Here is a 21,502-nt window from a genome sequence, read left to right as displayed (position 1 = left end):
TTAATTGAATACTAGAATTGGACTCCCGGCCCCATCCAAACAGAGGAAAGGTGCAAAGAGCTTCTCTTTAACCAAGTGTGGTGTTGGCTGATATAGGTGATTTCTCCCCTATTGGGGAGGCAGAGGGATCCTGGGTGTCATTGTGTGTTCCTGCCTCTCTTTTTTCCTTTTCGATGTGGCAGCCATTTTGTGTGTGCGAAACCCCTTATGGCAGCCATTTTGTGGCAGCAGTTACTCAAAAATCCAGGTGTGGGCCCCCAAAGGGATGCCGGCCTCTGGACTAGAACTTTTAAAAATTTGGGAAGCCTTTTTTTCAAGGCTGCACGGAAAGCCTTTGTTTGCCTTTTTTGTAAACCACTTTAAGGGTTCCCCCCCCCTACAATCAAGTGGTGTATAAATTCCATGGAATAAATAGAAAAAATAAAATAAAATGTGCTTTTGACTTTACCACCAGCAGGTACCCGTGAAGCAGAGCCCCGTGCTGTGATTGGCCGGACGGGAGAGAGCGCCATTTTGGGCTGCGACCTACTGAAGCCAGACGAAGCGACTCCCCCCCTCTATGTTATTGAGTGGGTGCGTTTTGGCTTCCTCCTCCCCATCTTTATCAAATTCGGCCTCTATTCCCCACGTGTGGATCCGGAGTACGTAGGTGAGTCAGCTTCGCTGCCTACCCTTCCTTTTATTATTATTGATTATTAACTTTATATGCCACTTACATGACAAAATGGCTTATACGGGGTTTACAAGTGAAAAAATCAATTATACAATTTGTACATTAATTGAAATATGAATTTATTTATTGCATTTTCTGCCAAGGTGCCCAAGTTTAAAATACTAAAAGAAATCATATGGAATGTAACATTGTGTATTCTTTAATATACGTTAAAATAATTTCTACAAAGCATTGAAAACACCTACAATGAAAATATGCAATAAAAAAGCCAGATTAAAAGTGTAAAAATTAAAACAGTTAAAAACGATTACATCTGTAGCTTCAAGTTCAGAGGAATGCTTGCCTAAACAGGTGGGTCTCCAAGGGTTGGCAGCCTGCCAGTACTACTGATGGGGCCTCTCATCTTTCAGTAGGGTGGGCATTCCACAGCACTGGTACCACCAGTTTAAAAGCCTGCTTCCATATTATCACAATCTGATAATAACCAGGCCATGGCAGAACTAACTAGGTTCTGTTTCCTCCCCCTCCTCTCCAAAAAAGGAATAAAGTAGGGATGCAGAACTTCTGGTTCTCCAGATGTTGCTGAACTACAGCTCCCATCATCCCTGATCTCTGGCCATGCTGGATGTGGCTGATGGGAGTTGGAGTCCAACAACATCTGCAGGGCCACAGACTCCCTACTCACAATGTACTGGACTTTTAAAAAAATCATTATTATTTATTAATTTATGACTTTGTTTTCACGTACGTCAGAGTTTGTCCTGAAGAGCTTTAGTAGGGTTTTATATTTTGATTGATAGAAGAAGCCAAAGGGGAACAGAAGGAGGCAGGACCAGTCAGGGGATCAAATCTAGACACTTGTTGGTTTTTCATCTTGTTTTTGTGCACATCAAACCAAATTGTGACACACTCTCAGCCAGAGCTGCAAACTTGAACAAATAAGAAATGTGATCTGGTTAAAACAAAACAAAACAACCCATACATTTTTGTTAACTAATAAAATATTTTGTCAAATGCTTAATAAAAAGGTAAAGGACCCCTGGGTGGTTAAGTCCAGTCAAAGGCGACTATGGGGTGCGGCACTTTTCTTGCTTCAGGCCGAGGGAGCGGGCGCTTGTCCGCAATGCTCACGCTCCCATTGGTCCAGGTGGGAATTACCTGTAAGAAAATGAGGACATAAGGAGAGGCTGGCCAGTGGCCTATCTAATCCAGCACCCTGCTCTCACAATGACCAGCTTAGAGGCCTTTGGGGAAACCAAAAGCAGGAACTGCTGAATGCAGCAGCTACTCTCCCAACCTGTTGTTTCCAGCATGGAGGGAGGACAAGCCATTGTAGCCAGTAGTCATTCCTCCCCACCACCCCCATGCTGTTGTTTAATCCTGCTTTAAAGACGTCCAGGTTGGTGGCTGTCACAGCCTCCACTGGAAGCAAAAACCTGTAGTTTTACTATGTGCCGTGTGAAGAAGTTCTGTCTTTTGTCTGTCCTGGAATCTTGCAACATTCAGCTTCATCGGATGTTCCCAGTGTTAGAGGAAAGTTTTTCACCCTTTCTTTCCTATCAACTTCTTCCGCACCATGCATAATTCGGTGGCGTGGAGCTAGTATGCGTCTAACGCAAGGTACTCAGGAGGGACGCTTGGCTGGCCACGCAGAGTGACAGGTGGGGTTCCCTTGTCATGAGTTACCCACCCTACACTGTCTGATTTGATCAGAGACGGCGTGCAGATCCAACCAGCCCCCATCACCCTGGGCTGCAGAGAGGTCTGTGCTACTGAGCCTGCAGTGGGGCGGGCAGGAATGCTGGCTCCCCAAGGGAAAGGGGCTTTGCATGCATCAATGGGTGCCTGCTGAAGCAAGGCAGGAAATGCCCCAAGCACAGTCTGCCCACCACCCACCCCTTTATTGACGGGCTGGTGGTGGTGGTGGTGGTGGTGAGTTGGGGGATGAGGAGATGAAGGGCTGGGCACACTTTTGCTTCGCACCCCCTGGGCTTGGGAGCAGGCACCGCTTCAATCCCTGTGTGCGAGAGAGACAGAGAAACTAGGAAGAGCTATTCGTATTGAAAATGCTTGCAATTTCTGTGATTTGTTTCAGTGCATTTGCTTGGGTCTTTTTGGGTAAGGCATTGGCCTGGACAAATGGTTTTTGGGGGGGACATTAGGTGTTTGTTCTGGAGTATATACTGGCTGAGGAACAAACTAGGCATGATGAGGCATTTAAAGATACAGAATTGCCCCCCCCGGGGGGGGGGGGAGAGAGAGAGAGAAAAGAAAAGAAAAGAAAAGAAAGTTGCCGGACTACAAGTCCCATCATCTCCAGACTACTGGCTAGGGCTTATGGGAGTTGGGATGCCTTACAAAAAAACAAAAAACAACTCAACAATTTTCTAAATAAAAAGTCAACAATTTGTTTGAAATATGGCAGCCCTAGAGTGAGGGGCCTAGCAGGCTATGGAGTCTTGCAGAACAGATATAACGTAACTACAGGTAGCCTAATGTGTTTATAATCATTTAATTGTATTACAACTTACTGAGCTGTACTACTTAACTGTACAATAACGCTGGACATATTTTCATTGCACCTGCGAGTAAGAGAACTAGAGGCTTACTTTTTAATCGAAAACAAGAATATTCAGGGAAGGAGCCTGGACTATCCTGAAGGGGGCCAGATGGGAAGGAATTGTATTTCATCTATCACAGCTTTCCCCAACCTGGTGCCCTTTTGAGCTACAACTCCCATAAGCCCTGACCTGTTGTAATCCAAAACCTCTGGAGGGCACCAGGTTCGGAAAGGTTACCTGTCACTTTCACATGAAAGAGCAGCCCAAGAATTAAGCCTGGTGATTAGTTCACTGTTTAAAGCACTCTTATACCTCTTTTAAGAGTCATGGCCACTCTCAAAGAATCCTGGGAACTGTAGTTTGTTGCAGAACTATAAATCCCATCACCCTTAACAAACATGAAACATTTGGGCTGTCCCTCAGGAGAGACTGGAAATGGTGATGCAGCTGGGCTAGTGAGGGACCCTCTTCAGTTCCTGAGGTCCTCAGTCCAGGGCCTGGCCTGACCTTACTGACCACTGCCACCATGCCTGGCACAACAGCTCAGCTGCAGAACGCCTGCTTTGCATTCAGAAGGTCCCAGGTTCAATCCTCGGCCTCTCCACTTAAAAAAGGAGATGAGAAGTCTTTCCTCTGTCAGAGAGCCATTAAGACAGGTGTAGGGAACCTCTGGGCCTTCAGATCTTCTCATGGAATCATAGAATTGTAGAGTTGGAAGGGACATCTAGTCCAACCCTCTGCAATGCAGGAATCTTTTGCCCAATGTGAGACTCGAACCCACTACCCTGAGATCAAGAGTCTCATGCTCTGTCTTGCTGAACTGCAGCTCCCATCAGCCATGGCAAGCATGGCCTATGGCCAGGGGTGATGGGAGTCACAGTTGAGTAACATCTGGATCATCACAGGTTCCGTGCACTAGCCAAACAGACGCAACTGTTTGTTTTATTTAAGGTACGGTACTTGTACCCTGCCATTTGTGGCAAAGCCCTCCCAAGGCAACTTACAAAAGACTAGCCTGACCTTCTATCAAAGCAGCTTCCGAACTCCCCCTAACCCCACAGGCGGCGATTATATGAGCAACCGGTGCCCTGTGATGCTCCCGCGAGGGGCTGCAGAGCAAGAGGATGCGAGCAAGGAGACGGAAGGAGCGGCTCTGTTGATGGGCTGGGAAAGAGAAGGGGCTGGGGCCTGGGCCTGCACAAAGGCCCTTTTCTTGGTGGGGGCACAAAGGTCAGATGGATGCTGCTTGCAGGCCCCTTTGTTTCTTTCTAATCTCCTAATCCTGCCTCGAAGCCTTGGCTGCTTGGCAGCTCCTGCTGGGTGGGGAAGCGGGGATGGAGGGAGAGATGGAGCAGGGGGTTGGGGGTCTCTCTGGGAATGGTGGGTGGGGATGGTGTGTTTGTGCGCTTGTTTGTACACATGCATGCATTCTGACTACCCATAAGCATCTCTGCCCAACCACACCAGTGTTGTTTTGGGAGCTTTCCTACCTAGACAGATCTTCTGTTAAGGCGCACAGAGGTTTTTGGAAGGAGACCTTTGGTTTGCGTGTTTGGCCTTTCCTGTGAGGTGGCAAGTGGCACCACAGAGCAACGTAGAAAGTACACAGGCAGCTGCTTTAGGTAGAATCAGTCATCCTGTCTCACAATCTAGCTTAGCATTTTTGGTCTGGCAACAGCTCTCGTCTCTGTCTGGAGATGTCAGGGATTGAACCTGGTACTTCCTGTATGGCATGGCTCTCCTTTTAAAAATAACAACTCCAGTCCTTATGGATCTGAATCAAGGGCTGATTTTTGTTAACCAGACTATTGGTCTATCTCGCTCAGTTTTGTCTACACTGACATGGCTGCAGCCCTCGGGTCTCTTTCAACCTTGAACCTGGAATCTTTTATGCACAAAGCATGAGCTCTACCACTGATTGGTGGCCCTTCCCTGATGTGTGTCGTCTGCACAATGTGAGCTGTGCACTGTGATTTGCACACAGAAGGTGCCAAGTGCAATCTCTGGAGAGAATGTCTTTCCCACCACCCTGCTATGTGATCCTTTTAAATGAAGGTTCCAGGGATTGAACCTGTGAACTTCTGCATGGAAAGCAATGTGCTCTAAGACTGCACTGTGGCCCTTCGGATCTCAGCTGCTATGTTCATACTGAAGCAGCTTTTGTGCACCACCTGCTTCCTTCCAAAGGCTCTGAAAAGCTCTGCTTTCAAAAGAGCAAGGTGCTAGTCTTCAAGATACTTTTAAAAATGAATTAAAAACCCACTGTATCTTGCAGGCTTCATTATTTGTCCAGCCAAAATAAGCCTTGATATTAGTCAGTGTGTGTGTGTGTGTGTGTGTGTGTGTGTGTGTGTGTGTGGAATAGCAACTATGGATTTACTGAACTGTGTTTGTGTATTATCTGAACAATGCTACTTCTTGGGACTCTAAGCGTCACCCTGCTTCAGTCCAAAACTGGGGAAAAAAACCTATTGCTTTAAGTTTCTAGTCCTCAATTTACTTTGAAAAACTCATATATATATTTTGGTATGCTGTGGGCTAACAACCCCCATCCCCCCGCTTAAGCATAGTTTTTTTAGTTGATAGGTTCCAAAGGGTCATTGGAGCACAGGGCCTGGGTAATTGTGTGTGTGTGTGTGCAAAAGTGTGTTCTGCCTTTTGCATGCTGTAATGTTCAGCCTCCGTGCTGGTGGGTCATTCCAAGGTTGTTCTCTGGGAGGGGATTTTCAGCCTAGCTATTAATTGGCGGCACTGGGGATTTGGAGATGGGGCTGCAGCAGCAGCAGCCGTGGCGTAGGAGGGGGATGTTCTCCTATTGGGTATTTAAAGTGGGCCACTGGCAGATTCCCCTGGGAAGCCCGTCAGCCTTAATAAAAGTGGCTGCGTGGGCCACAGGATCTCCTGCTCTTTAATTAGAAGAAGGGAGCGATGTCTCGTGCTGGCTGGCTGGGTGTTATAATTATTACATATCAATAAGGTTTCTTACCTCACCTTCACCGTAAGGTGTCAAAGTAGGTGACAACAATAATATACAAGAAAAACAAGTAAGATGGAACAGAATGGTGTAAATTCAGCAGAAGAGCTGGGTCCCTAAAAACAAAATCCCTTTAACTGTCAAAGGCCGGGGGGAGAAGTGCGTCTTCAGCATAGATGCTGGATGCTCTTCGGTTAGGAGGGAGTTCCGCAATTTAGGGGCTGCCACAGAAGAAGCCCATATTATCATAGAATCATACAGTTGGAAGGAACCCTGAGAATCATCTTGCCCAACCGCATGCAATTGAGTTGCTTATGGGGATCGAACCTGCGACCTTGGTGTTATCAGCACCACACTCTCTAACCAGCTGAGCTATCCAGCCTCTAATCCTCTCCAGGCCCTCCATCCCCTGCACTTCTGAAGGTGGCAGATCTTCCAGCTCCAAAGGCCTTCTGGGGGTTCCCTCACTGTAAGATGGGAAGCTACAGGAAACCAGGCAGAGGGTCTTCTCGGCAGTGGCGCCTGCCCTGTGGAACCCCCTCCTATCAGATGTCGAGGAGATAAACGATTATATGACTTCCTGTAGACACCTGAAAACAGCCCTGTTAGAGAAGTTTTTAACGGTTGATTTTTCATTGCGCTTTTAACACTTTGTTGGGAGCTGCCCAGAGTGGCTGAGGCAACCCAGTCAGGTGGGCAGCATATAAATAACAATGTTGTTGTTGTTGTTGTTGTGATGGATGGATGGATGGATGGATGGATGGATTAACACAAGTGGTGGCTGGTGCCTATTGAGGCAGGCAGGGCTGGAGCCCCACAGTAGTTGGAGCCAGAGCCAATGGCAAGCAGAGCCAACTGGTCCTAGTTTTCCCCCTTACGGAGTCCTGTAGTGGCAACCCTGAGACTGAGGAGGAAGAAGCTGGCAGGCAGTGCCAAGCCCTGGACCTCGATGCAAAGGCAGGCAGGTGGACACTGCCTAGGAGCACAATGAGGTCAATGGGGCAGATTCCCATATGGGAACTAATGGACCTATCCACTGATCAACATGTGATTTAGCACTTTTGAACACCAATAAGTGAGCACCTTGGATTGCATATGTAAAGACTCCTGGTGGGGAGTGAAGTGAGGAGAATTCTTGTGTGTTCCTGTCATTCTTGTCCCCCAAAATACCTTCATTATCAACATCATAAAATTATTACTTATACCCCACCCATCTGACTGGAGACTGATAGGGATAAGGCTGCCAGTGGCTACTAGCCACAAGGGCTGTGTTCTACTCCAGTGTTGGAGACAGTATGTCCCTGAATGCCAGTTGCTGGGAATCGAAAAAAAGGAGTTTGTTCTTAGGTTCCATTTGTGGGCTTCCCAGAGACATATTATTGGCCACTAAGAACAGGATGCCGGACTAGACGGGTCACTGGCCTGAGGCAGCAGGGCTGCTTTCACACCCTTAACCTCTTTCCACCATTCCAAGATGGCCTTGTGGGCCTGGCACAGCTATAGCATCCATCGGAATCTCCATGCCTTCCTTTCTGCAATGCCAGGGGGTTCGTAAAGCCCTGCTCTATTGGTCAAAAGACACGTAAAACTGTTGACATGCAGACATGCCCGCACCCAACTTGAGAAATGCTGCTTTAATTCTCCAGAGCAGGGAGGCCAACCAAGCCCTGGCACCTCACGTGGGATCGGGGTAGCCAACCTGTCGCCCTCCTGATGTTGCCCTGCAACTCCCAGCATTGGCCAGTGCCGGCTGTGGCCAATGGGAGTAGGGAAGCCAAAAGCATCTCGGAGGGTTCACCCTGTGTGTGGAGTGGGCGGGGGGATCCTTCAATCTCTCCCAAACGCCCTTCTTCCAAAAGCTGGCAGGGCCTGTGGTGTGGGAAGCTCAGGGGGCGGGATGGTGTTCTGGACGGTTCCCATGGCAGCGGGCTGTCCGTCTTCAGCACTCCCTCGTGGTTTGGGGTGGGTGGGTGGGCTTGGAGGTGAAGGAGAGGCCCACGGCTGGGGCCTGCGAGAGTGAAAGAGGTGGGTGGGTCTGCTGAGTGGAACAGCAGCCCCTTTATCTCTCTCTCTCTCTCTGTTTTCTTTTTCCTTTTGAACTGTCAAGGTCAGCCGAAAGGATTTCAAACTGTGTTGCCATGGTTCCCAGGTGGCCCTTTGCAAAAGCCTGAGGAGTCTGTTGGCAAGAGAGGCCTTAGGAGGCCTTGAGCCAGCATTGAACATGAGTGGCTGCCGCATTTTATAAAAAGTTTATTATTGTTTATAAGTGTGCATGTGGGGTGTGTGTGTGTGTGTATCTCATATACATTCACAGAGGGAAAGAGCCCTCATAAAATATCAATGTGGTGTACAGCAGTGTTGAAAGAAAGCAATCATTAAAACAGTGGTGAAGTGAGATGAAGAATGTGGATAATTTTTCCTCTGCCCTCTCTCATAACACTAGAACTTGCAGTGGCCACAGTAAAGTTGATTGGTAACAAATGCAGAACGCCGGGGGGGGGGGGGGAGAGAGAGAGAGACAGTTCCATAAGTTTAACTTACGGAACTCTAGGCCGCAAGATGGGGTGATGGCTGCTGGCTTAGATGGCTTTATAAGTCGAATAGGCAAATGGCAGGAGGAGTTGGAGATGGTGGTGGGCTCTCCTTCATTGGAGGTTTTTAAAAAGAAGTTTCTTGAGCTGTGATTCCTGCATTGCAGGCGGTTGGACCAGATGACCCTTGTGGGTCCCTTCCAACTCCACAAAACTCCCAGTCTCCTAGGGCAGACATGTCCAACCGGTCGACAGTGATCTCCCCAGGGTGATCCTGGTAGATTGTGGGTGATTGTGGTCGATCATGGGGTGAAATAAAGTGGGCAAGGAATGTCTCGCCGCCCCCTGTCCCCTGGCGCTAGGTCCCTCCACTGCCGCAGCAGCAGCAAGGGAAGCTTGGCCAGGCAGCAATTGCAAGTAAGCGTGACGCGTGCGAGCGGCAGCGTAAGACAGGCTGGTGATCAATGTTTGGCATCCCCCCCCCCAAAAAAAAACTTAAGAACCCTGCCCCCCCAACAAAGCTCAACAACTATGGGCAACCCTTTACAAGAAAAGCTCAACAACTCTGGTCAATCTCCCCCCCGCTTCCACCCACTCACCCACCCCACTCACACTCCTCCTCCTTCCAATGACAATGGGTAGATCACTGCCAGTTTTTTTTTACCTCTTGGGAGTTGGACGTGCTTATCCTAGGGGATACCCTGGACTGGATTCAAGTAAATAGCTGTGCTAGTGGGAGGAGTCACAATGAGTCGAGCTAACGCAATGAGGGCTTCCCACCCTCTTGTGCCATCCCCCAATTTGGCTCTGGGGGTGGTAGAAGAACCCCCAGAACGGAGTGGTTGAGGGGAGAGAAGATCATTCTGCCTGGCAAGCAGAAATCTTTGTTTCCTTAGCTCAGCGTTGAGTTCCACTCTCTGATTTCCATTCCAGGAATGTGTTTGCTATTGCTTGGGCACTTGACTTGGGATTGGCCCTACCCCAGATTGTAAAACTCATTTAATAAGTTCATTTGAAGGGCAGGAAATTAGCTTCGGTTGGGATGGGCTGCAATTCTGAACACAGCAAACTGTTCACAAGCTCACATCCTGGTTTGGAACAGCCAACCCCCCCACCCCAGTGGCAGACACTCGCAGTGGTAGAATAGTCTGTTGTCATTCTGAACCACAGGTGTGAGGAATCTCACTCCCCTGGTTAAAAGACGTCCCTGCAGGTAGAAAACGAGCATAGCAAGGAGCAGGCAAGGCTAGAATATTGGGAATATTTGTGAACATCAGTTGCCTACCTGTAGTGAGAAGCAGTACAGCCCACTCTGTTGCCTTTGACTCCAAGTTGATTCAATCCAGGGTGTAATTCACCCTGACTGGAATGCAAGAGCATAAGAAAAGGAGCCCTGCTGGATCAGGCCAAGGACCTATCTTGTCTAGCATCTTTTCTTCAAAGCGCCCAAACTAGATGTCTGTGGGAAGCCCACATGCAAGACCTGAGTGCAGTGGCATGCTGCCTCCAACAGTGGAAGGAGAACATAGCCACTGTGGCTAAAGGCCTCGTCCTCCATGAATTTGTCTAAAGCTTTCCGAGTTGGTGACTGTCAATGCATCTTGCGAGTTTGCTAAGTGCCATGTGAAGAAGTACCTCCTGTTGTCTGTCCTGAATCTTCCAGCTTCATACAGGCCTTTTCCACAGTCCTAGGAGCACCGTTTAACATAGACACATGCACACACATGCAAATAGCGCAGTCAAGGTTACTCCTGGTCTGCATTTCTTTCACACTGTGTTTATTTTCAGAGAGCAAATGGAGAGCTTTTGAAAACCAGACTTTCTCTCTGTTTACTTTCTTCCTGTTGGAGGTTGTAATTATGGGTGGGGTTGGGTCCATGGTCTTCTTTTTACGGGTGGTAATATTGACAGTCGTGGCTTTATGGCAGTGAGGCTGGCCAGCCTATTTGTTTATGCCATGTGAAGCAACCTAGAGATCTCTTGACTCCATCCCCCACCCTCTTCCCTGCAGGCTCCAGGTTTTGGGAGAGTCTTGGGTAAGGGGCTCCCAGCGGGTGCACCTGGCTGCTGACATTAGAGACAGCCAAGGCATTGGCCATGCAAAGATCTGAGCTTCTCTCTGCCTTTTCTCAGACTGCTTTATTGAGAACTTCAGTCTGCCCCTGCTGCTCAGTAGGGACAATGGAAAAATTTGATTCAGTTCTCATCGAAAGGCATACTTAACCTACTTCGCAGTTCCCAAAACTATTGTGAACCAAAACATAGCCATCCTTTTGATATTCCCTTCTCTGAACTTTGCAATGCAATTCTCCAGCCAAGTAACAGGTGGGAAAATGCATACGCTAGGGTGAACTGTCTGGGAAAATGCATATGTTAGTAAAAATGGCATGCAAAGGTGCATTATATAAGAGGAAGCAGCTTAGCAAAAATGTGCACATTAATATACACAAAGTTGTGCATATGAGGAGACAGCCACACTATAAATGCTGCTGGATTTTCATGAGGACTTAAAAACAATCACAAACTGGTGTGTAAATGTGAAAACAGAACTTAGGATGAAAAATAAAAGCTAGAGAGGGACTGCTATTGACAGGTTTGCCCATCCAAATATCACTAAATTTGTCCATGGCAAGTCTACGTTTGTACACAACTTGTTCATGTGATGCCAGATTCTACATATCTTTTATCCATTTGTTAAAAGGAGCCCCATTTTTGTTCTTCCAGTTCATCAATACCAGTCTCTTTGCTATAGTTAAGGGCATGGGGATTCCCTTCATATTGTTCCTTTGTTAGGTGTATAATTCAGAAGGATATTTTCCTCTGCAAATTTAAGATTTCCCCCCATACAGTTGTGTTGATCCCTCTACTAAAAATTTGCCCATATAGGACATTGTAAGAACATATGTTTTTAAGATGCATTGTCCCTATTACGTCTCCAGCAGCTAGATGTCTTAGATAGCCCTTTCAGAAACATGCATAAAGGTAAAGGGACCCCTGACCATTAGGTCCAGTCGTGACCGACTCTGGGGTTGCGGCACTCATCTCGCTTTATTGGCCGAGGGAGCTGGCGTACAGCTTCCAGGTCATGTGGCCAGCATGACTAAGCTGCTTCTGGCAAACCAGAGCAGCACATGGAAATGCCGTTTACCTTCCTGCTGGAGCGGTACCTATTTATCTACTTGCACTTTCACGTGCTTTCAAACTGCTAGTTTGGCAGGAGCAGGGACTGAGCAATGGGAGCTCACCCCGTCGCAGGGATTCAAACCGCCGACCTTCTGATCGGCAAGTCCTAGGCTCTGTGGTTTAACCCAGAGCGCCACCCACGTCGCTCATAAACATGCATAATGCTTGTTAAAAGAAAAGGAAAGATGCAGAGATACGAAGCCACCTTTACACTGAGGCAAATCATTCATCCATAGAGGGTAGCAGCTCTCCAAATTCTTAAGGAGAGAAGGATCTTCCCCAACCCTGCCGACTTACTAACTGGAGTTTCAGTCTGGGTCCTTCTGCATGCAGAGCGTGTGTTCAACCCCTGAACTTTATTGCCTTCCCTCAAAGGGGATGGGAGTTCTCAATGCTATACCAAACCCACCACATTCAAATCATCATTCCCAAGAACAGTTCAACATGCTTTCTAGCTGGAACTGAAATAAACTTGGGGGTTGACTTCTTCATTGTCAGAACTGACTTCTTAATTGGGCAGTATTTAATCTCCTTAAAAGCAAGAAAACCTAGGCAACTGTCTTAATACCAAGGTCAGAATATTTGTCCGTCTAGCTCATTACTGTCTGCTTTGACTGACAGCAGTTCTCCAGGGCCTCTGGCAGCAACATGTCTTTCCCATCACAGCAATGGGAACAGCAATGACCTGTGAACGTCAGTTGAGCAGGTAAAGATGCTATTGAGCCAAAAAGTGGTTTGCAGCTTCTTATAACATTCGTGTAATTTGGAGATGATTCAGGGTGTTGAATGAGGCCTTGGGACATGGGTGCTCCTCCAGACAACCTGGTTTGCTTGCACAAAGCTTATGCTGTGGTTAGGCTATATCCTGCCTTTATTGAGCATTCACTCTGATCTGTTTGCAGGGAGGTTATATGCCAATGAGCATTATCCTGCATTCACCCATATGTCTTCCAGTTAGTTGTTAGTCATCCTACACTTTTCACTGCATTTCCCCATCACTTTCCAAAGTGCAGAAAGTCAGCACTGGTTGTCAATTTGCTGGTGGGTGAAGTTCGGGGTTATTGTGTTAATTTTCAAAGCCTTAAAACAACTTGGCCCCAAAATGCCTGATTCCTTATGGACCGACCATCTCCGTTGCCGAGGTCTTTGGATGGGGTACTTTTTGTGGTCCAACACACCCCTGAATTTCAGGTGTTATTTACCAGGGGATGAGCCTTTAGTGTGGCAGACACCCATCCCCACCCCCTGTGGAAAACCTTGGCAGTAGTGGTTCAGCAGGAATCATCCTTGTTTGCTTTTAGATATCTTAGGCAGAACCTGAGATCCTTTGCCAACCAGCATTGCTCTCTTAATTATTTTTACTGCGCTTTTCTGTTCTGTTCTGTACTGTATTGTGATATTTGATATCTACATAAATGCAAGTAAATAAAAAAGTCAGTTTCTTTGTTGAAAGTGGATTTGTTGCACCAAGGCAACAGAAGGCTTCGATCCACTTTAATTGCACAAAGCTACATTTCTCAGTGTGCACTCAAATCCTTTCCACAAAATGCTGGCAGTCTAGAGGCACCTGAACTCTGGACTTGGCTGTGATGGGGTCAGAGCTGTCCTGATCTGAGCTCAGCGACGCTGTGTGGTATGAATGTGGAGCTGATGGGAGAAGCTTGCTTTGCAGTCTGAGGCCTGAGCTGAACCTCTTGTGGGTGGTTACTGTGACAAATATCTGCCTGTCTCTTTCCCCTTTTCTTCCTCCTTCTCTTTCTTCCTTTTTTCCGGGTCACCGGCTTTTAAGAGAGGCTTCTCAGCCCGACTGTCTGGCCATCCTTTTGATCCCCTCCTTGTTTAACAGCCACTTGTGGGAATCTGACTAGTTTGTCTGAGCCAAGGAGCTTGCTGGAATGTGCTATACATTCTTCTGCTGAGGCAGTTTAGCTGATTCTTTTCTTCGTTTGATTGGTATTATTTGTTTGTTTGTTCTCCTGTCCCAAGTTCGAAATGAAGGCGTGGGTGCATTGCTTGGAGAGGGGTGTGTGTGTCCCCCTTGAGCCAATGTTGACCCTAGAGACTCCTGTGTTCAAAGCACTTTTTGTTGGGATCAACTGATTCCTCCCCTGTCTTTTCCGGACAGGGAAATCTTCTCTTTTGATGCCGTGTCACTGCAAAAATCAGCTGATCAGTGGGGCACCTAGGCATTTAGTTGTAGCGACTGAAACCCAGGTTTAAGATGGCATTTAGCTCCTAGCTTTTCTATCTCAGTTTCTAAAACTGTTTAAAAGGTGCTCCTTCAACACCTCCCTACAAGGTGATGGTCAACCGCATCCCTGTCAACATGGATTGTTGGAGTATACAAAATCTGGTACAGGTAACTTTGATCTTACACTTATTTAGCATACGTGTTCACAGCTTTACACGTTGCCAGAAAATAATATAAAAATAAATAAATGAAATTGTGCACACTGCGGGGGGGGGCATGAAAATGGTACGTGTGGAGGAAAATTGGGCAGGATTGGTGGGGGAAACATCTTGCAATCTTTGTGAGCAGAAGTGGTGATTGGAGAGCATGGTCAGAGGAGGCCACAGAGGCTTGTGGAAAGGTTTGGGGAGACAATGGAGGGTTTTGGAGTGCAGAGGAGGTGGTTTAGATTTCATAACAGCCCCCAAACGCAAGGCATCGTCGTCCTCAGCTGCTGAGAAACTGAAGAGGATGAGTTTGGTTCCCACGCTGGAAGAGGTTAGCAGTTCCAGACTGCTTGGGGGATGGCTTGTCTGCATGTGCTGTGGCGCGCAAGTTCGTCCAGAATGAGTCCAACATCTGTGCTATTGGTTTGCACGAGGAGATTTGCGGGGCTATGGCAGCAAGCGTACCACTGACTGCAAAGATGACCAGTCAGGTGTGGGGTAAGGCTTTGGTGAAGATGGAGAAGGCACTAAACTTGTGACTGGAAGGATACTGACCAGAAACGTGTTCCTGTGGATGGCAGCAGCTTGCACCAAAAGCCCCTATGACCACTTCAGACCTTCCACCACAAATGGGGACCAACCTACCAAGAAATTTAAAGCTGCCCCAGGTTGGCTTAACAGCTTTAAGATCCGCTTCCACCTGAAGAATGTCTGATGAGCAGGGGAGGCTGTATCTGCAAACAAAGAGGCTGTAAAAAATGCATGACTAAAGTGGCTGTTGGACGACGAAGTATAGCTTCCAGAGCAAGTCTACATTGCAGGTGAGGCTTTTCTGGAGAAAATATCCAAACAGACTTACATTGCCGGAGCTGAAAAGCCAAGCCCTTGGCTTCAATGACGCAAAGGTTTAAGTGACTGTGCTGCTCTGTAGCATTGCGGCTGGACACTTAATAAAGCCTGGCTTGTTGTACAGGTCCCAATACACCTGTGCCCTAAAAGGCAAGAAAAAGAATCTGCTGGGTGACTTCTTCATAATATCCGGAATGGTTCTACAACTACTTCATTCCAGAGGTGAGGCGTGACCTTGAGGAGAAACAGCTGCAGTTGGTTTTTCAGGTTTTTCATTGGTTTTTCAAAAAATTTTATAAAAAAAAAAAAAGTTTTATAAAAATTTTATAAAAAAAAAAAAAAGAAACAGCTGCAGTTGGCTTCTGCGCACAATGTCCAACCTCCATGTAAGATGCAAGTTACCTGTACTGCGTATGGAAATGGGCATAGCCCTACGAGTCAGGAAAATAGGAAGCTGCCTTATACCAAGTCAGACCCTTGTTCCATCTGGCGCAGTGCTCTCTGCACTGACAGGCAGCAGCTTTCCAGGGATACTGCCAGGGATTGAACCCTGGGACCTTCCGTACACAAAGCAGGAGCCATGCCACTGCGTGGGTATCTGAACTGGATTTGAATTGATTTTATGTATGCGCTGTTGTCGTTTTAAACTGTTTTGGCATGCATATAATTGTTTTGTTTTATATACGCAATTGTTTTATATTTTTTTACTATATTGTTATTGTAAATTGTTTCAGGATGCCTCATGGGAAATGATTCATAAATGAAATATGATGATGATAGTGTTAAAAATAAATAAATAGCCACTGCTGGAATAGGAGAGCTTTTAGCTGGGCACTCTTCCAGCTCTACAATTCTATGATTCTAACTGACTACAGTGAAAAATATAGGCCCATAGACTCCGCTATTCAGTGGAAGTGTTTCCTGCCCCCTGCGCCTGCAGGTTTGGGTGCAACCTGCAAATGCCAAATATTTCCCCAGCTACTCAGTTAGGCACAGTGATTAGTTGATTTGAGAAATGCTCCCATGGCCCCACCATTGCTGAAGAGCACCTGTTACCTTGCAGGTGCAGTCTTTCCCAAAACTTCTCCCCAACCACTCATTTCTCTGCCCCCCACCCCTAAGCACTACCCTTCTTCCCAGCGCCTTCCACACCTCCTGTGCAACCCGGCAGTGGCTAAACATAGTGGGGTGGAGGGCAGGCCATTCTACCTTTGTATGCCTTTTGAAAGGGCCGTTGCTAAGCAATGGGAGGTTGCCGGTTGCTAAGGCCACTTGATGGGTTTTCGTTAACTGCCAAAGACCCTCTGGTGATTGAAGGGAGGGGAGGGGAGGGGAGCTGGGCAAGGCAGGCAGCCTGGCTGGCTGGCTGGCTTCAGAGAGAGGGGCGGAGGGGGCCGGGACTGCGCCCTCCTAATTAAACTCCATCAACTAGGCTTAATCTATTGTTCCAAAGGCATCTTTGTTCAGAGGGGAGAAGGCCATTCCCTTGGGTGGAGTAGGATCTGGATCTGGGAATCCAAGCAGTGAGAACCTAAAGGAAGTCCTCCTGGATCAGGCCAACATCCCGTTCTCACAGGGGATAGGCAAAAACCTATGGGAAGCCTGGAAGCAAGACACTTCCTCGGGCATCCTTCCACCTAGGTCTTCCCCATTTCCAGGCATTGGGAAGCTTGGAGCAGCTGCCTTTTAACTAATGCCTTAACCTGTGCAAAGTCAACCATGTGGAAACTGGTATTGCTTCCAGGAAGGAATTAAAAAATAAGGATTTCCATTCTGGATCAGAGCTGAGATCCATCAGCAGTTAGTCAGCCAGTCTCTGTCCCAACCACCACCACCCATTTTGGTGTTTTCTACACTTTGAACACTTGGGTGCCCTGTTTTTTTCTGAATTGGAATTGAGACACACTACACTCTAGGAGAGAGTCAGGCCCAGCATCTTCTCACAGTCCCCTTGGACAGATCCTGGTACCCCAGAAGTGCCCACCTAGCTCTGATGCCTGCCTCCGGTCTCCTGTAGAAGAGTTAGAGCCCCTCCAGATTGTGTATTCATAACAATTTGTGCTCGTTGTGGTATATGCAATCCCACTTTCAGTGTTGCTTGCGCCTGCAAAATCTCTGAGGCAGAGATACGGCTTTGTTTCCAATTTGCAAGCCCTGTAACTTCCTGCTAAAATCCTGCAATGCAAATGTTCTGGGTTTGTTGGGGAAGCGTTACCGAACAACTTAGAAGGCAGAATGATGTCCAGTACAAAACTCATCTATGGAAAAATCTACCAGCCTGGAAGGGCCCTTAGGCTAAGGTTACCAGATGTCCCCAGATTTACAAATCAGTCCCCATACAAAATCCATTGAAGTTGAAAAGTGTCCCCGGATTCATTGAAAAAAAATCTGGTAACCTTACCTTAGGCTCTAGCCATTGCCATAACGGCTGCCATTTTGTTTTTACCTGTATGTCGTGCAGGTCTGGAGCACTGTGGGAAAAGAAGGTGGCAGCTGCCAATTAGGACTGCTGTTTCTTCACGCACGTACATACACAATGCCCTGAATTGGAATGGTGTCGAAAATCAGGGGGGCTGTGATTGGCCTGGTATGCTTTAATAAGAGGACATGGGATGATGTCCTTGGAATGATTTCTTTCAGCATTTGGGTGTTCATCTGTTGTAGACCCTTTACATCCAGGTTATCAAGTCTGTGGCAGGGGGTCAGGCTGGCCAACTCTTGGGGGCTCCTAGGGGCATAGTGCATGATGCCTGCACTGTCATTGTGTGTGTTGGGTCTGTGCCAAATGCCTGCAGGGTTGCTGAGCCGATTACAGGTCTGATAATAGCCCTGGGGCAGGATTAGGCCGGTTGTGGTCACTGCTTCCTTAAGTTTCTTATCCTCCCCGCTCCATCGTCAAAAACAAGCTATGCCCGGTTCTTAGCCAGGAAACCCCTCTTGCCCTGTCCCTTGTGGCTGTACCACTTACTGGTGGAATAGGGAGGTCAAATTGCAATTCCTACGAAGTTCCCAAATGCCCAGTCATGTTCCATCATCTACTTTAGACTGTCTCCTTAGCCAACTTTCCCCTGCAAAGTTTGTCATCCAGAACCACTGCTGATATACAAGGGTGGCCTGGTGAGCTACTACTGCCAAACCCATTTGGGGGAACAGCAGGGGTGATTTTCTCCTCATTACTCATATCTGCAAGTTTCTGATTAGTTTAGATTTGAAAGCATCTCTGTCTCTTTTTCAGGCCAAGCGGCTTACAATGATCCAAAGCACAACAACAGTCTGCAGCTGCTTTTCTTTTTCCTAATCCTGAAAATAAGTCAACGTATATTAAATATTACTGGGGGGGGGGGGGTAGGTCTTTATAAAACCACAAATTGCAGAAGGCCATGACAGAAAAAATATAAGAAGCCAAAGATTTAAAACATGTTTTAAAAATTGTTGACGGTTCCCTCAAAGGCTCTGCCTTCCACTCTTTTCTAAAGGCCTACCTTTTATCCCTCCTTGAGGTCTGCTTTTTCTTTCTTTCTGGCCTTTGACTCCAGAGCCCTTAATCCTGTACTTGACAGTAACTACCTAAACTATGTGGTTTTTTTCTCCCTCAGCTCCAGCAATCATTTTTCAGGGTGTCTCAGAGTAGGCACCCCTCTGAGTAGAATAAGGCCCCCCAAAGGCATTAGACTGGATCGCTTACCGCAATTTGAAGCTAGTGAAGTAATACACTTTACCTTCTAAAGGCTGCAATGTAAAACTAACCTTCCACCCCCCCCAATAATTTGTGCGTCTCCCTAAGTTTACTTTGTATCTTGAATAGTACAGTCCTTGGGGTAGGGACCCGTCTCTTTTGTTAATGCCATTCTACAAGGTGCCATGGATGTGATGAAATTATGATTATGGTAATTGCATTATTATCTAAACTAATTTATTGCAGCTGCTGATTAAGTGCATCGAAAGGCAGATTTTGTTTTTCATGTTCAGGAATAGCAAGCACTAGGACAATATTTACCTTCATATCTGCTTTTGCTTTATTGTATTAAAAATAAAACACTGGGGTTTGTTTGTTTGTTTGTTTGTTTGTTGCCTTTTTTCTCGGGGGGGGGTGTTGTAAAAGGAACAAGTTCCTAGCCGCTGAGGTACAGGGAGATGCTGAGATCTCAGAAGTGAGATGTGTTACTGATAGGGTTGCTACCTTTGGTCAGGAAAAATAAAGAACAGGTTGGGAGGGGGGAGAATTGGGGGGCTGGAAATTTCTTTATTCACCATCACCTTTTCAAGGAAGGACTTTTGGGGGCAAATGCCCTCACATTTTAGCTGCTACGCTGCACTCTGATTTCTTTTCCTTCCAATCAGGGTTTGTATGTGTGCAGAATTAAAAATTAGCATCACTGGTTCAGAACAAGCATCAAACTAAAAGCCCAGTGGCTCTTGACTCTCTGCTGATCAGCATCCCCCTCACTGTTCCACAGGCCTCCCTGTGGCCAGCCCTGCAGTGGAAGGCATTGGCTGTATCCATTGTTAGTCCTACACAGTACAGACCCATTGAAAACAATGGACATGCCTAATTTAGGTCCATTAATTTCTGTGGCTCTAATCTAAGTATAATTTAGTTGGTCGCAACGCATTGTTGCAAAAACAAACTCTCTGGGTGAGTGGCTTTGATATGTTTTGCTTTGCATTGGCTTCTCTGCCCTCTCCCGATTTCAGTACGTTAATTGATTTTTTTTCTTAATTGAAGGCCAGTTTCCTAGTGGCAAAATTAGCTCTTTAAAACTTACTCTGTCTCATTGTAAATCAGTATGGTTGGAACCATCCAGTTCCAGCTGGTCTTGGCTGCAATGGGCACTGAACTGGCCGCATAGATATTCCCACCATTCCTCCAAGGAGCTCAAGGCACAGTGCATGGTTCTCCCTCCCCTGTATTATCTGCACAACAACCCTGTGGGGTAGGTTAGGCTGAGAGCTTAATGGCCGAGTGGAGATTTCAACCCTAGTCTCCCAGGTCCTAGTCCAACTCTCTAACCACTCCACCACACTGCCTCATAGGTGATCTGCTGCTCTAGCACCCCTGACGTGTGCCCCTCCAATTTCTTCCTGAAAACTTCTAATAACGGGGAGTTCACCTGTTTCAATGCCTAGCATCTCATAGCATCAGGAAGTTTTCCTCTGAGCAGACAACACATTCAGTTGCATCCAACTAAGTCTACTCAGAGCTGACTCTTTGAAATTAATGAGCCTATGTCCATTCTTTTGCAATGGATCTACTTGGACTAACGTTGGATGCAACCCGTTGAAATTAATAAGCCTAAATTAGTTGTCCTTTAATTCCAATGGATCTGTTCTGAGGATGACTGATGTTTCGTACAGCCTATCATTGCCTCTTTGAGGCTCGAAGGAGGGAAGCAGTTTGGAGGAGACGGGGCAGCGGCATGGAAAAAAAGAGACCCACTTGGTTTCTCCTTAAGGACAAAGCCCTTTTGAAGTGTGGGGGTGGGGGGAAGAGTCTGTGGGGCACATATCCAACCCCCTCCCCTCAGCATGGCACTCTCGCTGGCCTCCTTTTTCCAGCTCTCCATCCCTCCTGCCCGTTGGGGGGGGGGGAGACACTGTGTAACACTTAATGTCTGTTGAATTGACCCCTGACCCAGCGTCGCTGCCCGGGCCTGGACTCCAGCTTTTGTTTTCCATGGCGGTTCCCACAAAAGCAAACGGTTCCTTCCCAGCGTCATGGTCCCAGCTGGGCAGGGAGAGAGAGAGGGGAAGGGGGAATCAGCAAGGGTGGTCTTCTCAGGACTCCCTGAGAGAGCGGGAAGTAGGCTCTCAAGCCCGTGCTGGCCCAAGACATTTTGCTGCCTGAGGAAAGGATGTGAAGGGCCACATGCGGAAGCTGACTGGACCGGTTGCTGGATCGGCCTAGTCATAGTCCAGCATTCTGTCTTCAGAGAGGCCAACCAGATGACTATAGGAAGCCCCACAAGCAGGACCTGGGTTCAAGAGCCCACTTGCGATTCCTACCAACTGTGGTATTCAGGGGCCTACAGACTTCCAACAGTGGAGGGAGAACATAGCCACTGTGGCTTGTAGCCATTGTCAGCCCAGCAACTTTTACCTTTCTGAATTTGTCTAATCCTATAAGAAAATAAGGGGACGCGGGTGGCACTGTGGGTTAAACCACAGAGCCTAGGGCTTGCCGATCAGAAGGTTGGCTGTTTGAATCCCCGCGACGGGGTGAGCTCCCGTTGCTCAGTCCCTGCTCCTGCCAACCTAGCAGTTCGAAAGCACGTCAAAGTGCAAGTAGATAAATAGGTGCCGCTCCAGTGGGAAGGTAAACGGCGTTTCCATGCGC

The 21,502-nt window shown here is 47.3% G+C and overlaps 1 protein-coding gene and 1 long non-coding RNA gene across 6 annotated transcripts in view; one reads left to right on the top strand and one right to left on the bottom strand.

Annotated features, from left to right (window-relative positions):
* IGSF9 (immunoglobulin superfamily member 9) overlaps positions 1-21,502 on the top strand; it is a 68,924-nt gene that overhangs the window by 17,701 nt on the left and 29,721 nt on the right. For 4 of the 5 annotated variants that reach the window (XM_081174025.1, XM_081174023.1, XM_081174024.1 and 1 more), the window contains exon 3: positions 455-649. In XM_081174025.1, coding sequence (XP_081030151.1) covers positions 455-649 — 195 coding nt within the window. The remainder of the gene's footprint in view (positions 1-454; positions 650-21,502) is intronic. The other variant, XM_081174026.1, reaches the window with a different exon arrangement.
* Positions 1,544-19,225, bottom strand: LOC308575538. Its single transcript, XR_014002869.1, has 3 exons — positions 18,651-19,225; positions 17,570-17,639; positions 1,544-1,831 (listed from the first exon to the last, which is right to left on the bottom strand). It is a non-coding gene; the product is annotated as an uncharacterized lncRNA (long non-coding RNA).

This window comes from Podarcis bocagei (assembly GCF_964188305.1).
Source record: "Podarcis bocagei genome assembly, chromosome: 16".
Classification (NCBI taxonomy): Eukaryota; Metazoa; Chordata; class Lepidosauria; order Squamata; family Lacertidae; genus Podarcis; species Podarcis bocagei.
This window is presented reverse-complemented; position numbering and strand designations above follow the sequence as displayed.